The sequence below is a fragment of the Panulirus ornatus genome, chromosome 31 (assembly GCF_036320965.1).
Source record: "Panulirus ornatus isolate Po-2019 chromosome 31, ASM3632096v1, whole genome shotgun sequence".
Taxonomy (NCBI): domain Eukaryota; kingdom Metazoa; phylum Arthropoda; class Malacostraca; order Decapoda; family Palinuridae; genus Panulirus; species Panulirus ornatus.
The window spans coordinates 18,767,450-18,795,219 of record NC_092254.1 but is presented as its reverse complement, the minus strand read 5'-3'; the positions used below and the strand labels follow the sequence as shown (position 1 = coordinate 18,795,219).

The 27,770-nt window shown below is 43.4% G+C and overlaps 1 protein-coding gene and 1 pseudogene across 1 annotated transcript in view; one reads left to right on the top strand and one right to left on the bottom strand.

Annotated features, from left to right (window-relative positions):
• The window catches only part of LOC139758854 (lysozyme-like), a 33,491-nt gene extending 13,074 nt beyond the window's left edge, over nt 1-20,417 (top strand). Inside the window, exons 3-4 of the mRNA XM_071680717.1 lie at nt 16,761-17,012; nt 17,826-20,417. Coding sequence (XP_071536818.1) covers nt 16,761-17,012; nt 17,826-17,833 — 260 coding nt within the window. The 3' untranslated portion in view covers nt 17,834-20,417. The remainder of the gene's footprint in view (nt 1-16,760; nt 17,013-17,825) is intronic.
• A 2,080-nt stretch (nt 20,418-22,497) lies between these two features.
• LOC139758864 (uncharacterized) lies at nt 22,498-27,014 on the bottom strand (annotated as a pseudogene).
• Between the last annotated feature and the right edge of the window lie 756 nt (nt 27,015-27,770).

Sequence of the window (27,770 nt, the reverse complement as noted above, 5' to 3'; positions counted from 1 at the left end):
GGGGCCGTAGGTTGACACCATCTTGAGCTGGTGCCTCGGATGAAAGATCCGAGTGTCGAGGTGGACTGGATTGATGGCCCGGCGTGGCCATCTGGTTTCTCTCTCGAAGGTATGAGGAAGACATCAGACCTAATGGTTCGGTTAGGGAAGTGAAATCCGAGCCGATATCGGAGGGAAGGCCTTGGCCCTCGTCCTAACATGAAATAGCACTTGCGCTATACACAAAGACACACATATACATATACAAGAGCATGTGGGCACACACACACGTGTTCGTAACAATATGTATATATATATATATATATATATATATATATATATATATATATATATATATATATATATATATATATATATAGATATATATATATATATATATATATATATACATATATATATATATATATATATATATATATATATATATATATATATATATATATTTTTTTTTTTTTTTTTTCAAACTATTCGCCATTTCCCGCGTTAGCGAGGTAGCGTTAAGAACAGAGAACTGGGCAACTGAGGGAATATCTTCACCTGGCCCCCTTCTCTGTTCCTTCTTTTGGAAAATTAAAAAAAAAAAAAAAAAAAAAAACATATATATATATATATATATATATATATATATATATATATATATATTTTTTTTTTTTTTTTTTTTTTTTTTTTTATACTTTGTCGCTGTCTCCCGCGTTTGCGAGGTAGCGCAAGGAAACAGACGAAAGAAATGGCCCAACCCCCCCCCCCATACACATGTACATACACACGTCCACAGACACAAATATACATACCTACACAGCTTTCCATGGTTTACCCCAGACGCTTCACATGCCTTGCTTCACTCCACTGACAGCACGTCAACCCCTGTATACCACATGACTCCAATTCACTCTATTCCTTGCCCTCCTTTCACCCTCCTGCATGTTCAGGCCCCGATCACACAAAATCGTTTTCACTCCATCTTTCCACCTCCAATTTGGTCTCCCTCTTCTCCTCGTTCCCTCCACCTCCGACACATATATCCTCTTGGTCAATCTCTCCTCACTCATTCTCTCCATGTGCCCAAACCATTTCAAAACACCCTCTTCTGCTCTCTCAACCACGCTCTTTTTATTTCCACACATCTCTCTTACCCTTACGTTACTTACTCGATCAAACCACCTCACACCACACATTGTCCTCAAACATCTCATTTCCAGCACATCCATCCTCCTGCGCACATCTCTATCCATAGCCCACGCCTCGCAACCATACAGCATTGTTGGAACCACTATTCCCTCAAACATACCCATTTTTGCTTTCCGAGATAATGTTCTCGACTTCCACACATTTTTCAAGGCTCCCAAAATTTTCGCCCCCTCCCCCACCCTATGATCCACTTCCGCTTCCATGGTTCCATCCGCTGACAGATCCACTCCCAGATATCTAAAACACTTCACTTCCTCCAGTTTTTCTCCATTCAAACTCACCTCCCAATTGACTTGACCCTCACCCCTACTGTACCTAATAACCTTGCTCTTATTCACATTTACTGTCAACTTTCTTCTTCCACACACTTTACCAAACTCAGTCACCAGCTTCTGCAGTTTCTCACATGAATCAGCCACCAGCGCTGTATCATCAGCGAACAACAATTGACTCACTTCCCAAGCTCTCTCATCCCCAACAGACTTCATACTTGCCCCTCTTTCCAGGACTCTTGCATTTACCTCCTTTACAACCCCATCCATAAACAAATTAAACAACCATGGAGACATCACACACCCCTGCCGCAAACCTACATTCACTGAGAACCAATCACTTTCCTCTCTTCCTACACGTACACATGCCTTACATCCTCGATAAAAACTTTTCACTGCTTCTAACAACTTGCCTCCCACACCATATATTCTTAATACCTTCCACAGAGCATCTCTATCAACTCTATCATATGCCTTCTCCAGATCCATAAATGCTACATACAAATCCATTTGCTTTTCTAAGTATTTCTCACATACATTCTTCAAAGCAAACACCTGATCCACACATCCTCTACCACTTCTGAAACCGCACTGCTCTTCCCCAATCTGATGCTCTGTACATGCCTTCACCCTCTCAATCAATACCCTCCCATATAATTTACCAGGAATACTCAACAAACTTATACCTCTGTAATTTGAGCACTCACTCTTATCCCCTTTGCCTTTGTACAATGGCACTATGCACGCATTCCGCCAATCCTCAGGCACCTCACCATGAGTCATACATACATTAAATAACCTTACCAACCAGTCAACAATACAGTCACCCCCTTTCTTAATAAATTCCACTGCAATACCATCCAAACCTGCTGCCTTGCCGGCTTTCATCTTCCGCAAAGCTTTTACTACCTCTTCTCTGTTTACCAAATCATTTTCCCTAACCCTCTCACTTTGCACACCACCTCGACCAAAACACCCTATATCTGCCACTCTGTCATCAGACACATTCAACAAACCTTCAAAATACTCATTCCATCTCCTTCTCACATCACCGCTACTTGTTATCACCTCCCCATTTACGCCCTTCACTGAAGTTCCCATTTGATCCCTTGTCTTACGCACCCTATTTACCTCCTTCCAGAACATCTTTTTATTCTCCCTAAAATTTACTGATAGTCTCTCACCCCAACTCTCATTTGCCCTTTTTTTCACCTCTTGCACCTTTCTCTTGACCTCCTGTCTCTTTCTTTTATACTTCTCCCACTCAATTGCATTTTTTCCCTGCAAAAATCGTCCAAATGCCTCTCTCTTCTCTTTCACTAATACTCTTACTTCTTCATCCCACCACTCACTACCCTTTCTAAACAGCCCACCTCCCACTCTTCTCATGCCACAAGCATCTTTTGCGCAATCCATCACTGATTCCCTAAATACATCCCATTCCTCCCCGACTCCCCTTACTTCCATTGTTCTCACCTTTTTCCATTCTGTACACAGTCTCTCCTGGTACTTCCCCACACAGGTCTCCTTCCCAAGCTCACTTACTCTCACCACCTTCTTCACCCCAACATTCACTCCTCTTTTCTGAAAACCCATACTAATCTTCACCTTAGCCTCCACAAGATAATGATCAGACATCCCTCCAGTTGCACCTCTCAGCACATTAACATCCAAAAGTCTCTCTTTCGCACGCCTGTCAATTAACACGTAATCCAATAACGCTCTCTGGCCATCTCTCCTACTTACATAAGTATACTTATGTATATCCCGCTTTTTAAACCAGGTATTCCCAATCATCAGTCCTTTTTCAGCACATAAATCTACAAGCTCTTCACCATTTCCATTTACAACACTGTACACCCCATGCATACCAATTATTCCCTCAACTGCCACATTACTCACCTTTGCATTCAAATCACCCATCACTATAACCCGGTCTCGTGCATCAAAACCGCTAACACACTCATTTAGCTGCTCCCAAAACACTTGCCTCTCATGATCTTTCTTCTCATGCCCAGGTGCATATGCACCAATAATCACCCACCTCTCTCCATCAACTTTCAATTTTACCCATATTAATCGAGAATTTACTTTCTTACATTCTATCACATACTCCCACAACTCCTGTTTCAGGAGTATTGCTACTCCTTCCCTTGCTCTTGTCCTCTCACTAACCCCTGACTTCACTCCCCAGACATTTCCAAACCACTCTTCCCCTTTACCCTTGAGCTTCGTTTCACTCAGAGCCAAAACATCCAGGTTCCTTTCCTCAAACATACTACCTATCTCTCCTTTTTTCACATCTTGGTTACATCCACACACATTTAGGCACCCCACTCTGAGCCTTCGAGGAGGATGAGCACTCCCCGCGTGACTCCTTCTTCTGTTTCCCATTTTAGAAAGTTAATACAAGGAGGGGAGGATTTCCGGCCCCCCGCTCCCGTCCCCTCTAGTCGCTTTCTACGACACGCGAGGAATACGTGGGAAGTATTCTTTCACCCCTATCCCCAGGGATATATATATATATATATATATATATATATATATATATATATATATATATATATATATATATATATATATATATGTTTATATATATATATATATATATATATATATATATATATATATATATATATATATATATTTTTTTTTTTTTTTCATACTATTTGCCATTTCCCGCGTTAGCGAGGTAGCGTTAAGAGCAGAGAACTGGGCCTTAGAGGGAATATCCTCACCTGACCCCCTTCTCTGTTCCTTCTTTTGGAAAATTAAAAAAAAACAAGAAAGGGGAGGATTTCCAGCCACCCGCTCCCTCCCCTTTTAGTCGCCTTCTACGACACGCAGGGAATACGTGGGAAGTATTCTTTCTCCCCTATCCCCAGGGATATATATATATATATATATATATATATATATATATATATATATATATATATATATATATATATATATATATATATATACATATAGGAAGAGAGGAAAGTGATTGGTTCTCAGTGAATGTAGGTTTGCGGCAGGGGTGTGTGATGTCTCCATGGTTGTTTAATTTGTTTATGGATGGGGTTGTTAGGGAGGTGAATGCAAGAGTTTTGAAAAGAGGGGCAAGTATGAAGTCTGTTGGGGATGAGAGAGCTTGGGAAGTGACTCAGTTGTTGTTCGCTGATGATACAGCGCTGGTGGCTGATTCATGTGAGAAACTGCAGATGCTGGTGACTGAATTTGGTAAAGTGTGTGAAAGAAGAAAGTTAAGAGTAAATGTGAATAAGAGCAAGGTTATTATGTACAGTAGGGTTGAGGGTCAAGTCAATTGGGAGGTAAGATTGAATGGAGAAAAACTGGAGAAAGTAAAGTGTTTTAGATATCTGGGAGTGGATCTGGCAGCGGATGGATCCATGGAAGCGGAAGTGGATCATAGGGTGGGGGAGGGGGCGAAAATCCTGGGAGCCTTGAAGAATGTGTGGAAGTTGAGAACATTATCTCGGAAAGCAAAAATGGGTATGTTTGAAGGAATAGTGGTTCCAACAATGTTGTATGGTTGCGAGGCGTGGGCTATGGATAGAGTTGTGCGCAGGAAGATGGATGTGCTGGAAATGAGATGTTTGAGGACAATGTGTGGTGTGAGGTGGTTTGATCGAGTAAGTAACGTAAGGGTAAGAGAGATGTGTGTAAATAAAAAGAGCGTGGTTGAGAGAGAAAAAGTGTGTGTTTTGAAATGGTCTGGGCACATGGAGAGAATTAGTGAGGAAAGATTGACCACACAAAATCTTTTTCACTCCATCTTTCCACCTCCAATTTGGTCTCCCACTTCTCCTCGTTCCCTCCGCCTCCGGCACATATATCCTCTTGGTCAATCTTTCCTAACTCATTCTCTCCATGTGCCCAAACCATTTCAAAACACCCTCTTCTGCTATCTCAACCACGCTCTTTTTATTTCCACACGTCTCTCTTACCCTTACGTTACTTACTCGATCAAACTACCTCACACCACACATTGTCCTCAAACATCTCATTTCCAGCACATCCATCCTCTTGCGCACAACTCTATCCATAGCCCACGCCTCGCAACCATACAACATTGTTGGAACCACTATTCCTTCAAACATACCCATTTTTGCTTTCCGAGATAACGTTCTCGACTTGCACACACTCTTCAAAGCTCCCAGGATTTTCGCCCCCTCCCCCACCCTATGATCCACTTCCGCTTCCATGGTTCCATCCGCTGCCAGATCCACTCCCAGATATCTAAAACACTTTACTTCCTCCAGTTTTTCTCCATTCAAACTTACCTCCCAATTGACTTGACCCTCAACCCTACTGTACCTAATAACCTTGCTCTTATTCACATTTCCTCTTAAATTTCTTCTTTCGCACACTTTACCAAAATCAGTCACCAGCTTCTGCAGTTTCTCACATGAATCAGCCACCAGCGATGTATCATCAGCGAACAACAACAATGCTGCCCCAAAAGTCTCCATTGTCCTTAGGTCTCCAGGATTTCCAGCTTGTGGAAAAAGATCAAAATGGCAAGGACACAGATGCTGAATACCCTGTTAGAGTCATTAGTAATGAGAAGAACCATCATAATGGAGTCGCACGGACTGTGATCCTTGCTGTGGTTACAAGAATGTTCTTCCGCCCACCAGTGATGCTACTACGTTTGTGAATCAAGAACCATTGCAACACAAACCTCGCCAGGTGGTAGAGTGTCCCGCAGTGTATCGAGACAGACTTCCCCAGAACTTTTTTAAAGTGGAAGTAAATGTTTATAGTTGTGTTAATGGAGTGATAGTTTTCATACATGGTGCTTTGACAAGAAAATAGTAAAATTGGAAAAAATGTAGACATTGAAGCTTATTGATATAGTGGTTAAATTAATGAGAACTGCTATTGACGTTTGTGTAAATAAATTATACATTTCCCTTTTCCATAGCCAGAGGTTGAACCATTATGTGACACTCATCTTTTCATTTCATTTCAAGCTAGAAGTTTCAGTTTTCTAAATTGTTTCTTACATTTTTCATATATATATATATATATATATATATATATATATATATATATATATATATATATATATATATTTTTTTTTTTTTTTTTTTTTCTTTTTTTTTTTTTTATACTTTGTCGCTGTCTCCCGCGTTAGCGAGGTAGCGTTAAGAACAGAGAATTGGGCCTTTGAGGGATTATCCTCACCTGGCCCCCTTCTCTCTTCCTTCTTTTGGAAAACTAAAAAAAAAAAAAATAATGAGAGGTGAGGATTTCCAGCCCCCCGCTCCCTCCCCATTTAGTCGCCTTCTACGACACGCAGGGAATACGTGGGAAGTATTCTTTCTCCCCTATCCCAGGGATAATATATATATATATATATATATATATATATATATATATATATATATATATATATATATATATATATATATATATATACATATATATATATATATATATATATATATATATATATATATATATATATATATATATATATATATATATATATATATATATATATATATATATATATATATATATATATATATATATATATATATATATATATATATATATATATATATATATATATATATATATATATATTTTTTATTTCGCTTTGTCGCTGTCTCCCGCGTTTGCGAGGTGGCGCAAGGAAACAGACGAAAGAAATGGCCCAACCCACCCCCATACAACAAGTATATACATACGTCCACACGCGCAAATATACATACCTACACAGCTTTCCATGGTCTACCCCAGACGCTTCACATGCCCTGATTCAATCCCCTGACAGCACGTCAACCCCGGTATACCACATCGCTCCAATTCACTCTATTCCTTGCCCTCCTTTCACCCTCCTGCATGTTCAGGCCCCGATCACACAAAATCTTTTTCACTCCATCTTTCCACCCCCAATTTGGTCTCCCACTTCTCCTCGTTCCCTCCACCTCCGACACATATATACTCTTGGTCAATATTTCCTCACTCATTTTCTCCATGTGCCCAAACCATTTCAAAACACCCTCTTCTTCTCTCTCAACCACGCTCTTTTTATTTCCACACATCTCTCTTAACCTTACGTTACTTACTCGATCAAACCACCTCACACCACACATTGTCCTCAAACATCTCATTTCCAGCACATCCATCCTCCTGCGCACAACTCTATCCATAGCCCACGCCTCGCTACCATACAACATTGTTGGAACCACTATTCCTTCAAACATACCCATTTTTGCTTTCCGAGATAATGTTCTCGACTTCCACACATTCTTCAAGGCTCCCAGATTTTCGCCCCCTCCCCCACCCTATGATCCTCTTCCGCTTCCATGGTTCCATCCGCTGCCAGATCCACTCCCAGATATCTAAAACACTTTACTTCCTCCAGTTTTTCTCCATTCAAACTACCTCCCAATTGACTTGACCCTCAACCCTACTGTACCTAATTACCTTGATCTTATTCACATTTACTCTTAACTTTCTTCTTTCACACACTTTACCAAACTCAGTCACCAGCTTCTGCAGTTTCTCACATGAATCAGCCACCAGCGCTGTATCATCAGCGAACAACAACTGACTCACTTCCCAAGCTCTCTCATCCCCAACAGACTTCATACTTGCCCCTCTTTCCAAAACTCTTGCATTCACCTCCCTAACAACCCCATCCATAAACAAATTAAACAACCATGGAGACATCACACACCCCTGCCGCAAACCTACATTCACTGAGAACCAATCACTTTCCTCTCTTCCTACACGTACACATGCCTTAAATCCTCGATAAAAACTTTTCACTGCCTCTAACAACTTGCCTCCCACACCATATATTCTTAATACCTTCCACAGAGCATCTCTATCAACTCTATCATATGCTTCTCCAGATCCATAAATGTTACATACAAATCCATTTGCTTTTCTAAGTATTTCTCACATACATTCTTCAAAGCAAACACCTGATCCACACATCCTCTACCACTTCTGAAACGACACTGCTCTTCCCCAATCTGATGCTCTGTACATGCCTTCACCCTCTCAATCAATACCCTCCCATATAATTTACCAGGAATACTCAACAAACTTATACCTCTGTAATTTGAGCACTCACTCTTATCCCCTTTGCCTTTGTACAATGGCACTATGCACGCATTCCGCCAATCCTCAGGCACCTCACCATGAGTCATACATACATTAAATAACCTTACCAACCAGTCAACAATACAGTCACCCCCTTTTTTAATAAATTCCACTGCAATACGTCTGCATCCAAACCTGCATCCAAACCTGCTGCCTTGCCGGCTTTCATCTTCCGCAAAGCTTTTACTACCTCTTCTCTGTTTACCAAATCATTTTCCCCCAACCCTCTCACTTTGCACACCACCTCGACCAAAACACCCTATATCTGCCACTCTATCATCAAACATTAAACACAAACTCTCTCACCCCAACTTTCATTTGCCCTCTTTTTCACCTTTTGCACCTTTCTCTTGACCTCCTGTCTCTTTCTTTTATACATCTCTCACTCAATTGCATTTTTTCCCTGCAAAAATCGTCCAAATGCCTCTCTCTTCTCTTTCACTAATAATCTTACTTCTTCATCCCACCACTCACTACCCTATCTAATCAAGCCACCTCCCACTCTTCTCATGCAACAATCATCTTTTGCGCAGTCCATCACTGATTCCCTAAATACCTCCCATTCCTCCCCCACTCCCCTTACTTCATTGTTCTCACCTTTTTCCATTCTGTACTCAGTCTCTCCTGGTACTTCCTCACACAAGTCTCCTTCCAAGCTCACTTACTCTTACCACACCACCCTCTTCACCCCAACATTCACTCTTCTTTTCTGAAAACCCATACAAATCTTCACCTTAGCCTCCACAAGATAATGACCAGACATCCCTCCAGTTGCACCTCTCAGCACATTAACATCCAAAAGTCTCTCTTTCGCGCGCCTGTCAATTAACACGTAATCCAATAATGCTCTCTGGCCATCTCTCCTACTTACATACGTATACCTATGTATATCTCGGTTTTTAAACCAAGTATTACCAATCACCAGTCCTTTTTCAGCACATAAATCTACCATCTCTTCACCATTTCCATTTACAACACTGAACACCCCATGCATACCAATTATTCCTTCAACTGCCACATTACTAACCTTTGCATTCAAATCACCCATCACTATAACCCGGTCTCGTGCATCAAAACCACTAAGACACTCATTCAGCTGCTCCCAAAACACTTGCCTCTCATGATCTTTCTTCTCATGCCCAGGTGCATATGCACCAATAATCACCCATCTCTCTCCATCAACTTTCAGTTTTACCCATATTAATCGAGAATTTACTTTCTTACATTCTATCACATACTCCCACAACTCCTGTTTCAGGAGTACTGCTACTCCTTCCCTTGCTCTTGTCCTCTCATATATACATATATATGTTGGGGATGAGAGAGCTTGGGAAGTGAGTCAGTTGTTGTTCGCTGATGATACAGCGCTGGTGACTGATTCATATGAGAAACTGTAGAAGCTGATGAGTGAGTTTGGTAAAGTGTGTGAAAGAAGAAAGTTAAGAGTAAATGTGAATAAGAGCAAGGTTATTAGGTACAGTAGGGTTGACGGTCAAGTCACTTGGGAGGTAAGTTTGAAAGGAGAAAAACTGGAGGAAGTAAAGTGTTTTAGAAATGTCGGAGTGGATCTGGCAGCGACTGGAACCAAGGAAGCGGAAGTGAATCATAGAGTGGGGGAGGGGGCGAAAATCCTGGGAGCCTTGAAGAATGTTTGGAAGTCTAGAACATTATTGCGGAAAGCAATAATGGGTATGTTTGAAGGAATATATATATATATATATATATATATATATATATATATATATATATATATATATATATATATATATATATATATATATATATATATATCTTTTCTCTTTTAAACTATTCGCCATTTCCCGCGTTAGCGAGGTAGCGTTAAGAACAGAGGACTGGGCCTTTTTTGGAATATCCTCACCTGGCCCCCTCTGTTCCTTCTTTTGGAAAAAAAAAAAAAGAAATATATATATATATATATATAATATATATATATATATATATATATATATATATATATATATATATATATATATATATATATATATATATATATATATATATATATATATTTCTTTTCTTTCACACCATTCGCCACTTCCCGCGTTAGCAAGGTAGCATTAAGAACAGAGGCCTGGGCCTGTGAGGGAATATCCTCACCTGGCCCCCTTCTCTGTTCCTTCTTTTGGAAAATTGAAAAAAAAACAAAAAACGAGAGGGGAGGATTTCCAGCCTCCCGCTCCCTTCCCTTTTAGTCGCCTTCTACGACACGCAGGGAATACGTGGGAAGTATTCTTTCTCCCCTATCCCCAGGGATATATATATATATATATATATATATATATATATATATATATATATATATATATATATATATATATATATGTATATATATATATATATATATATATATATATATATATATATATATTATATATATATATATATATATATATATATATATATATATATATATATATATATATATATATATATATATATTATATATATATATATATATATATATATATATATATATATATATATATATATATATATATATATATATATATATATATATATATATATATACATACATAGAGAGCGTTACTGGATTACGTGTTAATTGACAGGAGCGCGAAAGAGAGACTTTTCGATGTTAATGTGCTGAGAGGCGCAACAGGAGGGATGTCTGATCATTATCTTGTGGAGACGAGGGTGAAGATTTGTAGGGGTTTTCAGAAAAGAAGAGAGAATTTTGGGGTGAAGAGAGTGGTGAGAGTAAGTGAGCTTGGGAAGGAGACGTGTGTGAGGAAGTACCAAGGAAAGACTGAGTACAGAATGGAAAAAGGTGAGAACAAAGGAGGTAAGGGGAGTGGGGGAGGAATGGGATGTATTTAGGGAGGCAGTGATGGCTTGCGCAAAAGATGCTTGTGGCATGAAAAGCGTGGGAGGTGGGTTGATTAGAAAGGGTAGTGAGTGGTAGGATGAAGAAGTAAGATTATTAGTGAAAGAGAAGAGAAAGGCATTTGGACGATTTTTGCAGGGAAAAAATGCAAATGAGTAGAAGATGTAAAAAAGATAGAGGCAGGAGGTCAAGAGAAAGGTGCAAGAGGTGAAAAAGAGGGCAAATGAGAGTTGGGGTGATAGAGTATCATCAAATTTTAGGGAGAATAAACGATGTTTTGGAAGGAGGTAAATAAAGTGCGTAAGAAAAGTGAGCAAATGGGAACTTCAGTGAAGGGGGCTAATGGGGAGGTGATAACAAGTAGTGGTGATGTGAGAAGGAGATGGAGTGAGTATTTTGAAGGTTTGTTGAATGTGTTTGATGATAGAGTGGCAGATATAGGGTGTTTTGGTCGAGGTGGTGTGGAAAGTGAGAGGGTCAGGGAAAATGATTTGGTAAACAGAGAAGAGGTAGTAAAAGCTTTGCGGAAGATGAAAGCCGGCAAGGCAGCGGGTTTGGATGGTATTGCAGTGGAAATTATTAAAAAAGGAGGTGACTGTATTTTTGACTGGTTGATAAGGTTATATAATGTATGTATGATTCATGGTAAGGTGCCTGAGGATTGGCGGAATGCTTGCATAGTGCCATTGTACAAAGGCAAAGGGGATAAGAGTGAGTGCTTAGATTACAGAGGTATAAGTTTGTTGAGTATTCCTGGTTAATTATATGGAAGTGTATTGATTGAGAGGGTGATGGCATGTACAGAGCATCAGATTGGGGAAGAGCAGTGTCGTTTCAGAAGTGGTAGAGGATGTGTGGATCAGGTGTTTGCTTTGAAGAATGTATGTGAGAAATACTTAGAAAAGCAAATGGATTTGTATGTAACATTTATGGATCTGGAGAAGGCATATGATAGAGTTGATAGAGATGCTCTGTGGAAGGTATTAAGAATATATGGTGTGGGAGGCAAGTTGTTAGAAGCAGTGAAAAGTTTTTATCGAGGATGTAAGGCATGTGTACCTGTAGGAAGAGGGGAAAGTGATTGGTTCTCAGTGAATGTAGGTTTGCGGCATGGGTGTGTGATGTTTCCATGGTTGTTCAATTTGTTTATGGATGGGTTTGTTAGGGAGGTGAATGCATGAGTTTTGGAGAGGGGCAAGTATGCGGTCTGTCGTGGATGAGAGAGCTTGGGAAGTGAGCCACTTGTTGTTCGCTGATGATACAGCGCTGGTGGCTGATTCATGTGAGAAACTGCAGAAGCTGGTGACTGAGTTTGGGAAAGTGTGTGAATGAAGAAAGTTAAGAGTAAATGTGAATAAGAGCAAGGTTATTAGGTACAGTAGGGTTGACGGTCAAGTCAATTGAGTGGTAAGTTTGAATGGAGAAAAATTGGAGGAAGTAAAGTGTTTTAGATATCTGGGAGTGGATCTGGCAGCGGATGGAACCATGGAGGCGGAAGTGAATCATAGGGTGGGGGAGGGGGCGAAAATCGTGGGAGCATTGAAGAATGTGTGGAAGTCGAGAACATTATCTCTTAAAGCAAAAATGGGTATGTTTGAAGGAATAGTGGTTCCAACAATGTTGTATGGTTGCGAGGCGTGGGCTATGGATAGAGTTGTGCGCAGGAGGGTGGATGTGCTGGAAATGAGATGTTTGAAGACAATATGAGGTGTGAGGTGGTTTGATCGAGTAACTTAAGGGTAAGAGAGATGTGTAAGAGAGATTGACCAAGAGGGTATATGTGTCGGAGGTGGAGGGAACGAGAAGTGGGAGACCAAATTAGAGGTGGAAAGATGGAGTGAAAAAGATTTTGAGTGATCGGGGCCTGAACATGCAGGAGGGTGAAAGGTGTGCAAGGAATAGAGTGAATTATTTCGATGTCTTATACCTGGGTCGACTTGCTGTCAATGGATTGAATCAGGGCATGTGAAGCGTCTGGGGTAAACCATGGAAAGTTTTGTGGGGCCTAGATTTGGAAAGGGAGCTGTGGTTTCGTAGCGTTATTACATGTCAGCTAGAAAGTGAGTCTGAACGAACGGGGCCTTTGTTGTCTTTTCCTGGCACTACCTCGCACGCATGAGGGGGGTGGGGGTTGTTATTCCATGTGTGGCGAGGTGGTGATAGGAATAAATAAAGGCAGGCAGTATGAATTATATACATGTGCATATATGTATATGTCTGTGTGTATATATATATATATATATATATATATATATATATATATATATATATATATATATATATATATATATATATATATATATATATATATATATATATATATATATATATATATATATATATATATATACATTCAGATGTATAGGTATGTATATTTGCGTGTGTGGACATGTATGTATATACATGTGAATGTGGGTGGGTTCGGCCATTCTTTCGTCTGTTTTCTTGCCCTACTTCTCTAACGCGGGAGACGGCGACAAAACAAAATGAATAAATAAATATGGGATGTATTTAGGTTATCAGTGATGGATTGCGCAAAAGATGCTTGTGGCATGAGAAGAGTGGGAGGTGGGTTGATTAGAAAGGGTAGTGAGTGGTGGGATGAAGAAGTAAGATTATTAGTGAAAGAGAAGAGAGAGGCATTTGGACGATTTGTGCCGGGAAAAAATGCAATTGAGTGGGAGATGTATAAAAGAAAGATACAAGAGGTCAAGAGAAAGGTGCAAGAGGTGAAAAAGAGGGCAAATGAGAGTTGGGGTGAGAGAGTATCATTAAATTTTAGGGAGAATAAAAAGATGTTCTGGAAGGAGGTAAATAAAGTGCGTAAGACAAGGGAGCAAATGGGAACTTCAGTGAAGGGCGCAAATGGGGAGGTGATAACAAGTAGTGGTGATGTGAGAAGGAGATGGAGTGAGTATTTTGAAGGTTTGTTGAATGTGTTTGATGATAGAGTGGCAGATATAGGGTGTTTTCGTCGAGGTGGTGTGCAAAGTGAGAGGCTTAGGGAAAATGATTTGGTAAACAGAGAAGAGGTAGTAAAAGCTTTGCGGAAGATGAAAGCCGGCAAGGCAGCAGGTTTGGATGGTATTGCAGTGGAATTTATTAAAAAAGGGGGTGACTGTATTATTGACTGGTTGGTAAGGTTATTTAATGTATGTATGAATCATGGTGAGGTACCTGAGGATTGGCGGAATGCTTGCATAGTGCCATTGTACAAAGGTAAAGGGGATAAGAGTGAGTGCTCAAATTACAGAGGTATAAGTTTGTTGAGTATTCCTGGTAAATTATATGGGAGGGTATTGATTGAGAGGGTGATGGCATGTACAGAGCATCAGATTGGGGAAGAGCAGTGTGGTTTCAGAAGTGGTAGAGGATGTGTGGATCAGGTGTTTGCTTTGAAGAATGTATGTGAGAAATACTTAGAAAAGCAAATGGATTTGTATGTAGCATTTATGGATCTGGAGAAGGCATATGATAGAGTTGATAGAGATGCTCTGTGGAAGGTATTAAGAATATATGGTGTGGGAGGCAAGTTGTTAGAAGCAGTGAAAAGTTTTTATCGAGGATGTAAGGCATGTGTACGTGTAGGAAGAGAGGAAAGTGATTGGTTCTCAGTGAATGTAGGTTTGCGGCAGGGGTGTGTGATGTCTCCATGGTTGTTTAATTTGTTTATGGATGGGGTTGGTAGGGAGGTGAATGCAAGAGTTTTGGAAAGAGGGGCAAGTATGAAGTCTGTTGTGGATGAGAGAGCTTGGGAAGTGAGTCAGTTGTTGTTCGCTGATGATACAGCGCTGGTGGCTGATTCATGTGAGAAACTGCAGAAGCTGGTCACTGAGTTTGGAAAAGTGTGTGAAAGAAGAAAGTTAAGAGTAAATGTGAATAAGAGCAAGGTTATTAGGTACAGTAGGGTTGAGGGTCAAGTCAATTGGGAGGTAAGTTTGAATAGAGAAAAACTGGAGAAAGTAAAGTGTTTTAGATATCTGGGAGTGGATCTGGCAGCGGATGGAACCATGGAAGCGGAAGTGGATCATAGGTTGAGGGAGGGGGCGAAAATCCTGGGAGCCTTGAAGAATGTGTGGAAGTCGAGAACATTATCTCGGAAAGCAAAAATGGGTATGTTTGAAGGAATAGTGGTTCCAACAATGTTGTATGGTTGCGAGGCGTGGGCTATGGATAGAGTTGTGCGCAGGAAGATGGATGTGCTGGAAATGAGATGTTTGAGGACAATGTGTGGTGTGAGGTGGTTTGATCGAGTAAGTAACGTAAGGGTAAGAGAGATGTGTGTAAATAAAAAGAGCGTGGTTGAGAGAGAAAAAAGTGTGTTTTGAAATGGTTTGGGCACATGGAGAGAATTAGTGAGGAAAGATTGACCAAGAGGATATATGTGTCGGAGGTGGAGGGAACGAGGAGAAGAGGGAGACCAAATTGGAGGTGGAAAGATGGAGTGAAAAAGATTTTGTGTGATCGGGGCCTGAACATGCAGGAGGGTGAAAGGAGGGCAAGGAATAGAGTGAATTGGAGCGATGTGGTATACCGGGGTTGACGTGCTGTCAGTGGATTGAATCGGGGCATGTGAAGCGTCTGGGGTAAACCATGGAAAGCTGTGTAGGTATGTGTATTTTGCGTGTGTGGACGTATGTATATACATGTGTATGGGGGGGGGTTGGGCCATTTCTTTCGTCTGTTTCCTTGCGCTACCCCTCAAACGCGGGAGACAGCGACAAAGCAAAAAAAAAAAAAAAAAAATATATATATATATATATATATATATATATATATAAGGGGGCCAGGTGAGGATATTCCCTCAAGGGCCCAGTCCTCTGTTCTTAACGCTACCTCGCTAACGCGGGAAATGGCGAATAGTACGAAAAAAAAAAAAAAAAAAAATATATATATATATACCCACTAAACGTTGAAACCTGATTCATCGACCAACTGCTGGTGAAGGGGCGATGAAAAGCTGGCTTTACTGGGTTTGCTTTCGCACCCAGGAATCGAACGTATATGCTCGGCCCTGGACGGCCGCGAACCGTCACACCGATAAGCGTAGCATTACAATTTATATTATCGCAAGAAAGAAGTATATATACCCTAATTATAAAGACTCTCTGGGAAACTACATTATCAAAAGACTAATGTTGATCATGACTGTCAAAGTGTAAGTCTTCTCAACTTTGATCATAATGTGTGTAAATATTGTGGAGTTGATCCAGAATGTGTCACATTATGGCTAGAAAAATATCATACTAACATGATGGTAAGCTAAGCCAATATAAAGTGTGTAACTTACCTTCCTCTTGCAGATTACTATAAGTGTACGAAAGACTGGGAATGCAACGAGAAGACAGTCCGTCATTATATGGAAAAATACGTGAAGGATCCGACAGCCACGTGTGAGAAGTACGCTCGTACACACGTAGGTGGTCCCTGGGGTTCTGATGCGGACTACACACTGGAGTACTGGTGGGAGGTAGAGGATTGCCTCGACCATGGACTCTACACTCGCCCTACAACAACTACTCCCCACCGTACAACAACTGCCCCCACAAATGAAGGTCAGCTTTGGTTGAGGATGGAATTTTGTATTGGATTTCACAGCACCATCTCTGTCTGTCTGTCTCTGTCTGTCTGTCTCTCTCTCTCTCTCTCTCTCTCTCACTCTCTCTCTCTCTCTCTCTCTCTCTCTCTCTCTCTCTGCGCGCGCGCGCGTGTGTGTGTGTGTGTGTGTGTGTGTGTGTGTGTGTGTGTGTGTGTGTGTGTGTGTTTGTTTGTGTGTGTTTGTCACTTAATTTCATTTTATATCATTGTTCAGTTGATCAAGTCGTCACCTTGTATGTAGTACAATACCAGACATGTCATCCCTTCAGAAAGACACACAACTTACTGGAGTATATTATAATCTAATATTTACATTGTCTACTCGTGTAATTCTTATTGTTCTTGTTTTTGTTGTTGTTTATTGTGTAATGAGTCGTGTCTGATTGTTGTTGTTGTTGTTGCTGTTGTCGTTGTTGTTCTTGTTGTTGCTTGTACAAATTGTTTGATTAATGAGTCGTGACTGTTTGTTGTTGTTGCTTGTGTAAGTTGTTAGGTTGTTAATGAGTCGTGTCTGATTGTTGTTGCTGTTGTCGTTGTTGTTCTTGTTGTTGCTTGTACAAATTGTTTGATTAATGAGTCGTGACTGTTTGTTGTTGTTGCTTGTGTAAGTTGTTAGGTTGTTAATGAGTCGTGTCTGATTGTTGTTGTTGTTGTCGTTGTTGTTATTGTTGTTGCTTGTACAAATTGTTTGATTAATGAGTCGTGACTGTTTGTTGTTGTTGCTTGTGTATGTTGTTAGGTTGTTAATGAGTTGTGTCTGATTGTTACAGGTTACTGATGATGGAGTGAGAACAACCCGACACGTTTGACCTGAAGAAGATGATACATGATGAACATTACAATATGGATCCATGAGGAACATTACAACGCGGATACATGATGAACATTACTATATGGACACATGATGAACATTCCAATGCGGATACATAGTGAACATTACAATATGGATCCATGAGGAACATTACAACGCGGATACATGATGAACATTACTATATGGACACATGATGAACATTCCAATGCGGATACATAGTGAACATTACAATATGGATACATGAACATTACAACGCGGATACATGATGAACATTACAATATGGATACAAGATGAACATTACAACGCTGATACATGATGAACATTACAATATGGATACAAGATGAACATTACAACGCGGATACATGATGAACATTACAATATGGATCCGTGATGAACATTACAACGCGGATACATGATGAACATTACAATATGGATACATGATGAACATTTCATCGCGGATACATGATGAACATTACAATATGGATACAAGATCATTACAACGCGGATACATGATGAACATTACAAAAATGGATCCATGATGAACATTACAACGCGGATACATAATGAACATTACAACGTGGATACATGATTAACATTACAACGTGGATACATGATGAACATTACAACGCGGATACATGATGAACATTACAACACGGATACATGATGAACATTACAACGTGGATACATGATGAACATTACAATATGGATACATGATGAACATTACAACGCGGATACATGTTGAACATTACAACGTGGATACATGATGAACATTACAATATGGATACATGATGAACATTACAACGTGGATACATGAACATTACAACGCGGATACATGATGAACTTTACAATTCTGATACATGATGAACATTACAACGTGGATACATGATGAACATTACAACATGGATACATGATGAACATTACAATATGGATACATGATGAACAGTACAACTCGGATACATGATGGACATGACAATATGGTTTCATAATGAACAATACAATATGGATACTTGATGAACATTACGACGTGGATACATGATGAACATTACTATATGGATACATGATGAACATTACAATATGGATACATGATGAACATTACAACGCGGATACATAATGAACATTACAATATGGATACATGATGAACATTATAACGTGGTACATGATGAAAATTACAATATGGATACATGATGAACATTACAACGCGGATACATGATGAACATTACAATATGGATACAATGATGAACATTACAACGTGGATACATGATGAATTACAATATGGATCCATGATGAACATTACAATGCGGATACTTGATGAACATTACAATTTGATACATGATGAACATTACAACGTGGATACATGATGAACATTACAATATGGGTACATGATGAACATTACAATATGGATACATGATGAACATTACAACGTGGATACATGAACATTACAATATAGATGCATGATGAACATTACAATATGGATACATGATGAACTTTACAACGTGGATACAAGTTGAACATTACAATATGGATACATGTTGAACATTACAATATGGATACATGATGAACATTCCAATATGGATACATGATGAACATTACAACGTGGATACATGATGAACATTACTATATGGATACATGATGAACATTACAATGTGGATACATGATGAACATTACAATGTGGATACATGATGAGCATTACAATGTGGATACATGATGAACATTACAATATGGATACATGATGAATATTACAATGTGGATACATGATGAACATTACAATGTGGATACACGATGAACATTACAATATGGATACATGATGAACATTACAATATGGATACATGATGAGCATTACAATGTGGATACATGATGAACATTACAATGTGGATACATGATGAGCATTACAATGTGGATACATGATGAACATTACAATATTGGTGCATGGTAAACATTACAATGTGGATACATGATGAACATTAAAGTGAGGATACATGATGAACATTACAATGTGGATACATGATGAACATTACTTTGTGGATACATGATGAACATTACAATATGGATACATGATGGACATTACAATATGGATACATGATGAACATTACAATGTGGATACATGATGAACATTACTTTGTGGATACATGGTGAACATTACAATATGGATACATGATGGACATTACAATATGGATACATGATGAACATTGCATTGTGGATACATGATGAACATTACAATATGGATACATGATGGACATTACAATATGGATACATGATGAACCTTACAATATGGATACATGATGGACATTACAATATGGATACATGATGAACATTACAATGTGGGTTGAAACCTTCTGTATAATAATTTTGCTTGCCAACTAGAAGGTTGGACAGCAGTTAAGTGTTATATCTTAATGACTTTGTATCTAACGTAGTTGAGCCATACATTCTGGTGTGGTTGTCTTCCAGAAAGACTATATACAAAGTTTCTGTTATTCTATAAATAACTAATGTAAAGTTTCTTACTGTTCTATATTGTTCTATGAATAACTAATAAAAATACACTGTATAATTTATCTATTTTACATACGTTATGTTTTTCAAAATATTAAGAAATTTATACTCAAAAGCCTTGAAATGACAGATATATTTTCAAGTTAGCTATCATCTTTCCTTGGTCTTCCCGCGCTACCGTCTTTCCCTGGTCTTCCCGCACTATCGTCTTTCCCTGATCTTTCCGCACTATCGTCATTCCCTGGTCTTCCTGCACTATCGTCCCTCCCTGGTCTTCCCGCGCTATCGTCTTTCGGTGGGCGTCTCGCACTATCGTCCCTGCCTGGTCTTTCCACACTATCGTCTTTCCTTGGTCGTCTCGCACTATCGTCTTTCCTTGGTCTTCCCGTACTATCGTCCCTCCCTGATCTTTTCGCACTATCGTCTTTCCCTGATCTTCTCGCACTATCGTCCCTCCATGGTCTTCCCGGACTATCGTCCTTTTTCTGGTCTTCCCGCACTATCATCCCTCCCAGGTCTTCTCGCACTATCGTCTTTCCCTGGTCTTCCCGCACTATTGTCCCTCAGTGGCCTTCTCTCACTATCGTCCCTCCCTGGTCTTCCCGCACTATCGCTTTTCCCTGGTCTTCCGGGACTATCGTCTTTAACTGGTCTTCCCGCACCATAGTCGCTCCCTGGCCTTCCCGCACTATCGTCCCTCCCTGGTCGTTCCGCATTATCAAATTCCCCATTCTTCTCGCACTATGGTCTTTCCCTAGTCTTCCCGCAAAATCGTCCCTCCCTGGTCTTCCCGCACAATCGTCCCTTCCTGGTCTTCCCGCACTGTCGTCCCTCCTTGGTCTTCCCGCACTATCGTCCCTCCCTGATCTTCCAGCACTATTGTCTTTCTCTGGTCTTCCTGCACTGTCGCCCTCCCCTGGTCTTCCCGCATTATCGTCTTTCCCTGGTCTTCCCGCACTATCTTCCCTCCCTTGTCTTCCCGTACTACCGTCTTTTTCTGGTCGTCCCGCACTATCGTCCCTCCCTGGTCGTCCTGCACTATCGTCTTCCCTGGTCTTCCCGCTCTATCGTCTTTCCCTGGTCTTCCCGCTTTATCGTCTTTCACTGGTCTCGAACTATCGTCTTTCTCTGGTCTTCCCGATCTATTGTCTTTCCCTGGTCTTCCCGCACTATCGTCCCTCCCTGGTCTTGACGCACAATCGTCTTTCCTTTGTCTTCAAGTGCTATCTTCCCTCCCTGGTCTTCCGCACTGTCGTCTTTCCTTGGACTTCCCGCACTATCGTCCCTCCCTGGTCTTCCCGCACTGTCGCCTTTCCCTAGTCTTCCCCCACTATCGTCCCTCTCTGGTCTTCCTGCACTATTGTCCCTTCATGGTCTTCCTGCACTATCGTCTTTCCCTGGTCTTCCTACACTATCGTCCCTCCCTGGTTTTCCCGCATTATCGTCTTTTTTTGGTCTTCCCGCGCTATCGCCTTTCCCTGGTCTTCCGGCACCATCGTCTTTCCCTGGTCTTCCCGGACTATCATCTTTCCCTGGTCTTCCCGGACTATCGTCCCTCCCTGATCTTCCCGCACTATCGTCTTTCCCTGGTCGTCCCGCACTGTCATCCCTTCCTGGTCATCCCACACTATCGCCTTTCCTTGGTCTTCCCGCACTATCATCATTCTCTTGTCTTCCCGCACTATCGTCTTTCCCTGGCGTTCCAGCACTATCGTCCCTCCTTGTTCTTCCCGCACTATCGTCCCTCCCTGGTCTTCCCGTACTATCGTCTTTCCCTGGTCTTCCCGCACTATCGTCCATCCTTGGTCTTCCCGGATTATCGTCCCTTTCTGGTCTTCCCGCGCTATCGTTCGTCCCAGGTCTTCTCGCGCTATCGTTAGTCGCTGGTCTTCCCGCACTATCGTCCCTCCCTGGGCTTCCCGCACTATCGTCCCTTCCTGGTCTTCCTGCGCTATCGTCTTTCCCTGGTCTTCCCGCACTATCGTCCCTCCCTGGTCTTCCCACACTATCGTCTTTGGTCTTCCCGCACTATCGTCCCTTCCTGGTCTTCCAGCATTATCGTCCCTCCCTGGTCGTACCGCACTATCGTCTTCCCTGATCTTCCCGCTCTATCGTCTTTCCCTGGTCTTCCCGCTTTATCGTCTTTCACTGGTCTCGAACTATCGTCTTTTTCTGGTCTTCCCGATCTATCGTCTTTCCCTGGTCTTCCCGCACTATCGTCCCTCCCTGGTCTTGACGCACAATCGTCTTTCCTTTGTCTTCAAGTGCTATCTTCCCTCCCTGGTCTTCCCGCACTGTCGTCTTTCCTTGGACTTCCCGCACTATCGTCCCTCCCTGGTCTTCCCGCACTGTCGCCTTTCCCTAGTCTTCCCCCACTATCGTCCCTCCTTGGTCTTCCTGCACTATCGTCCCTTCATGGTCTTCCTGCACTATCGTCTTTCCCTGGTCTTCCTGCACTATCGTCCCTCCCTGGTTTTCCCGCACTATCGTCTTTTTTTGGTCTTCCCGCGCTATCGCCTTTTCCTGGTCTTCCCGCACTATCGTCTTTCCCTGGTCTTCCCGGACTATCGTCTTTCCCTGGTCTTCCCGGACAATCGTCCCTCCCTGATCTTCCCGCACTATCGTCTTTCCCTGGTCGTCCCGCACTGTCGTTCCTTCCTGGTCATCCCACACTATCGTCTTTCCTTGGTCTTCCCGCAATATCATCATTTTCTTGTCTTCCCGCACTATCGTCTTTCCCTGGCGTTCCAGCACTATCGTCCCTCCTTGTTCTTCCCGCACTATCGTCCCTCCCTGGTCTTCCTGTACTATCGTCTTTCCCTGGTCTTCCCGCACTATCGTCCCTCCTTGGTCTTCCCGGATTATCGTCCCTTTCTGGTCTTCCCGCACTATCGTTCCTCCCAGGTCTTCTCGCGCTATCGTTAGTCGCTGGTCTTCCCGCACTATCGTCCCTCCCTGGGCTTCCCGCACTATCGTCACTTCCTGGCCTTCCTGCGCTATCGTCTTTCCCTGGTCTTCCCGCACTATCGTCCCTCCCTGGTCTTCCCACACTATCGTCTTTCTTTGGTCTTCCCACACTATCGTCCCTTCCTGGTCTTCCTGCACTATCGTCTTTCCCTGGTCTTTTTGCACTGTCGTCCCTCCCTGGGCTTCCCGCACTATCGTCCATCCCTGGTCGTCCCGGACTATCGTCCCTCCCTGATCGTACCGCACTATCGTCTTCCCTGATCTTCCCGCTCTATCGTCTTTCCCTGGTCTTCCCGCTTATTTGTCTTTCACTGGTCTCGAACTATCGTCTTTTTCTGGTCTTCCCGATCTATCGTATTTTCCTGGTCTTCCCGCACTATCGTCCCTCCATGGTCTTGACGCACAATCGTCTTTCCTTTGTCTTCAAGTGCTATCTTCCCTCCCTGGTCTTCCCGCACTGTCGTCTTTCCTTGGACTTCCCGCACTATCGTCCCTCCCTGGTCTTCCCGCACTGTCGCCTTTCCCTGGTCTTCCCCCACTATCGTCCCTCCCTGGTCTTCCTGCACTGTCGTCCCTTCATGGTCTTCCTGCACTATCGTCTTTCCCTGGTCTTCCTGCACTATCGTCCCTCCCTGGTTTTCCCGCACTATCGTCTTTTTTTGGTCTTCCCGCGCTATCGCCTTTCCCTGGTCTTCCCGCACTATCGTCTTTCCCTGGTCTTCCCGGACTATCGTCTTTCCCTGGTCTTCCCGGACAATCGTCCCTCCCTGATCTTCCCGCACTATCGTCTTTCCCTGGTCGTCCCGCACTGTCGTCCCTTCCTGGTCATCCCACACTATCGTCTTTCCTTGGTCTTCCCGCACTATCATCATTTCCTTGTCTTCCCGCACTATCGTCTTTCCCTGGCGTTCCAGCACTATCGTCCCTCCTTGTTCTTCCCGCACTATCGTCCCTCCCTGGTCTTCCCGAACTATCGTCTTTCCCTGGTCTTCCCGCACTATCGTCCCTCCTTGGTCTTCCCGGATTATCGTCCCTTTCTGGTCTTCCCGCACTATCGTTCCTCCCAGGTCTTCTCGCGCTATCGTTCGTCGCTGGTCTTTCCGCACTATCGTCCCTCCCTGGGCTTCCCGCACTATCGTCCCTTCCTGGTCTTCCTGCGATATCGTCTTTCCCCGGTCTTCCCGCACTATCGTCCCTCCCTGGTCTTCCCACACTATCGTCTTTCTTTGGTCTTCCCACACTATCGTCCCTTCCTGGTCTTCCTGCACTATCGTCTTTCCTTGGTCTTTTGGCACTGTCGTCCCTCCCTGGGCTTCCCGCACTATCGTCCATCCCTGGTCGTCCCGGACTATCGTCCCTCCCTGGTCGTACCGCGCTATCGTCTTCCCTGATCTTCCCGCATTATCGTCTTCCCTGATCTTCCCGCACTATCGTCCCTCTCTGGTCTTTACGCACTGTCATCCCTCTCTGGTCTTCCCGCACTATCCTCTTTCCCTGGTCTTCCCGTACTATCGTCTTTCCTTGGTCTTCCCGCACTATCTTCCCTCCCTGGTTTTCCCGCACTATCGTATTTCCCTGGTTTTCCCGAACTATCATCCTTCCGTGGTCGTCCCGCACTATCGTCTTCCCTGGTGTTACCGCACTATCATCCCTCCCTGGTCTTCCCGGACTATCGTTCCTCCCTGGTCTTCCCGCGCTATCGTCCCTCCCTGGTATTCCCGCACTATCGTCTTTCCTTTGTCCTCCAGCACTATCGTCCCTCCATGGTCTTCCCGCAATATCGTCCTTCCCTGGTCTTCCCGCACTATCGTCCCTCCCTGGTCTTCCCGCACTATCGTCCCTCTCTGGTTTTCCCGCACTATCGTCTTTCTCTGGCCTTCACAAAGTATCGTTTTTCCCTGGTATTCCCGCACTATCTTCCCTCCCTGGTCTTCCCGCACTATCGCCCCTCCCTGGTCTTCAAGCACTATCGTCTTGCCCTGGTCTTCCCTCACTATCGTCCCCCCCTGGTCTTTCCGCACTATCGTCCCACTCTGGTCTTCCCGCACTATCATCCCTCTATGGTCTTCCCGCACTATCGTCTTTCCTTTGTCTTCCAGCACTATCGTCCCTCTATGGTCTTCCCCCAATATCGTCCTTCCCTGGTCTTCCCGCACTATCGTCCCTCCCTGGTCTTCCCGCACTATCGTCCCTCTCTGGTTTTCCCGCACTATCGTCTTTCCCTGGCCTTCCCAAAGTATCGTTTTTCCCTGGTATTACCGCACTATCTTCCCTCCCTGGTCTTTCCAGACTACCGTCCCTCCCTGGTCTTCCCGCATTATTGTCCCTCCCTGGTCTTCCCGGACTATCGTCTTTCTTTGTTCTTCTTGCACTATCGTCCCTCACTGGTCGTCCCGCACTATCGTCTTTCCTTGGTCTTCCTGCACTATCGTCCCTCATTGGTCTTCCCGCACTATCGTCCTTCCCTGGTTTTCCCGCACTATCGTCCCTCCCTGGTCATCCCGCACTATTGTCTGTCTCTGGTCTTCCCGCACAATATTTCCTTCCCTGGAATCCCCGGACTATCATCCCTTTCTGGTCTTCCCGGACTATCGTCTTTCCCTTTTCCTCCCGCACTATCGTTCCTCCCTGTTCTTCCCGCACTATCGTCCCTCCCTGGTTTTCACGCACTATCGTCTTTCCCTGGTCGTCCTGCACAGTATTCCCTCCCTGGTCGTCCCGCACTATCATATACCCTTCTCTTCCTGCATCATCGTCTTTCCTTGGTCTTTTTGCACTGTCGTCCCTCCCTGGGCTTCCCGCACTATCGTCCCTCCCTGGTCGTCCCGAACTATCGTCCCTCCCTGGTCGTACCGCTCTATCATCTTCCCTGATCTTCCCGCACTATCGTCCCTCTCTAGTCTTTACGCACTATCATCTCTCCCTGGTCTTCCCGCACTATTGTCCCTCCCTGGTCTTCCCGCACTATCCTCTTTCCCTGGTCTTCCCGGACTATCGTCTTCCCTGGTCTCCCCGCACTATCGTCTTTCCTTGGTCTTCGCGCACTATCGTCACTCCCTGGTCCTCCCGCACTATCGTCTTTCACTTGTCTTACCGCACTATCGTCTTCCTTGGTCCTCCCACACTATCCTCCCTCTTTGGTCTTCCCGCACTATCGTCTTACCTGGTCTTCCCGTACTATTGTGTTCCCTGGTCTTCCCGGACTATTGTCTTTTCCCGGTCGTCCTGCACTATCGTCCCTCCCTGGTCTCTCCGCAATATCTTCCCTCCCTGGTCGTCCCGCAGTATTGTTGACTTGGTCTTCCCGCAATATTGTTTTCCCCGGTCTTTCCGCACTATCGTCCCTCTCTATTCTTCCCGGACTATCGTCTTTCCCTGGTCTTCCCGAACTATCTTCTTTCCCTTGTCTTCCCGAATCATCGTCCCTTCCTGGTGTCCCGCACTGTCGTCTTCCCTGGTCTTCCTGGACTATCGTCCCTTCCTGGTCTTCCCGCACTATCATCCTTACCTGGTCTACCCGGACTATCGTCTTTCCCTGGTCTTCCCGCATTATCGTCCCTCCCTGGTCTTCCTGCACTCTCGTCCCTGCCTGGTCTTCCCGCACTATCGTCCCTCCCCGGTCTTCCCACACTATTGTCCCTCCCTGGTCATCCCGCACTATCGTCTTTCTCTGATCTTCTCGCACCATCGTCCCTCCCTGTTCTTCCCGCACTATCGTCTTTCCTTGGTCTTCCCTCACTATCGTCCCTCCCAATCGTCTTTCCCTGGTCTTCCCGCACTATCGTCCCTCACTGGTCTTCCTGCAGCATCGTACCTCCATGGTCTTCCCGGACTATCTTCTTTCCCTGGTCTTCCCGCACTATCATCCCTCCCTGGTCGTCCCGCACTATCGTATTTCCTTGTCTTCCCGCACTATCGTCCCTCCATGGTTGTCCCGCACTATCGTCTTTCCCTGGTCTTCCCCCACTATAGACCCTCTCTATTCTCCCGGACTATCGTCTTTCCCTGGTCTTCCCGCACTATCGTCTTTCCCTGGTCTTCCCGCTCTATCGTCCCTCTCTGGTCTTCCCGCACTATCGTCCTTACCTGGTCTACCCGGACTATCGTCTTTCCCTGGTCTTCCCGCATTATCGTCCCTCCCTGGCCTTCTTGCACTACCGTCCCTCCCTGATCTTCCCGCACTATCGTCTTTCCCTGGTCATCCCGGACTATCGTCTTTCCCTGGCCTTCCCGGACTATCGTCTTTTCCTGGTCTTCCCGCACTATCGTCTCTCTCTGGTCTTCCTGCACTATCATTCCTCCCTGGTCTTTCTGGACTATTGTCTTTCCTTGGTCTTCCCGCACTATCGTCCTCCCTGGTCTTCCCGCACTATCGTCCCTCCCTAGTTTTCCCGACATATCGTCTCTCCCTGATCGTTCCTCCCTATCATCTTTCACTGGTCTT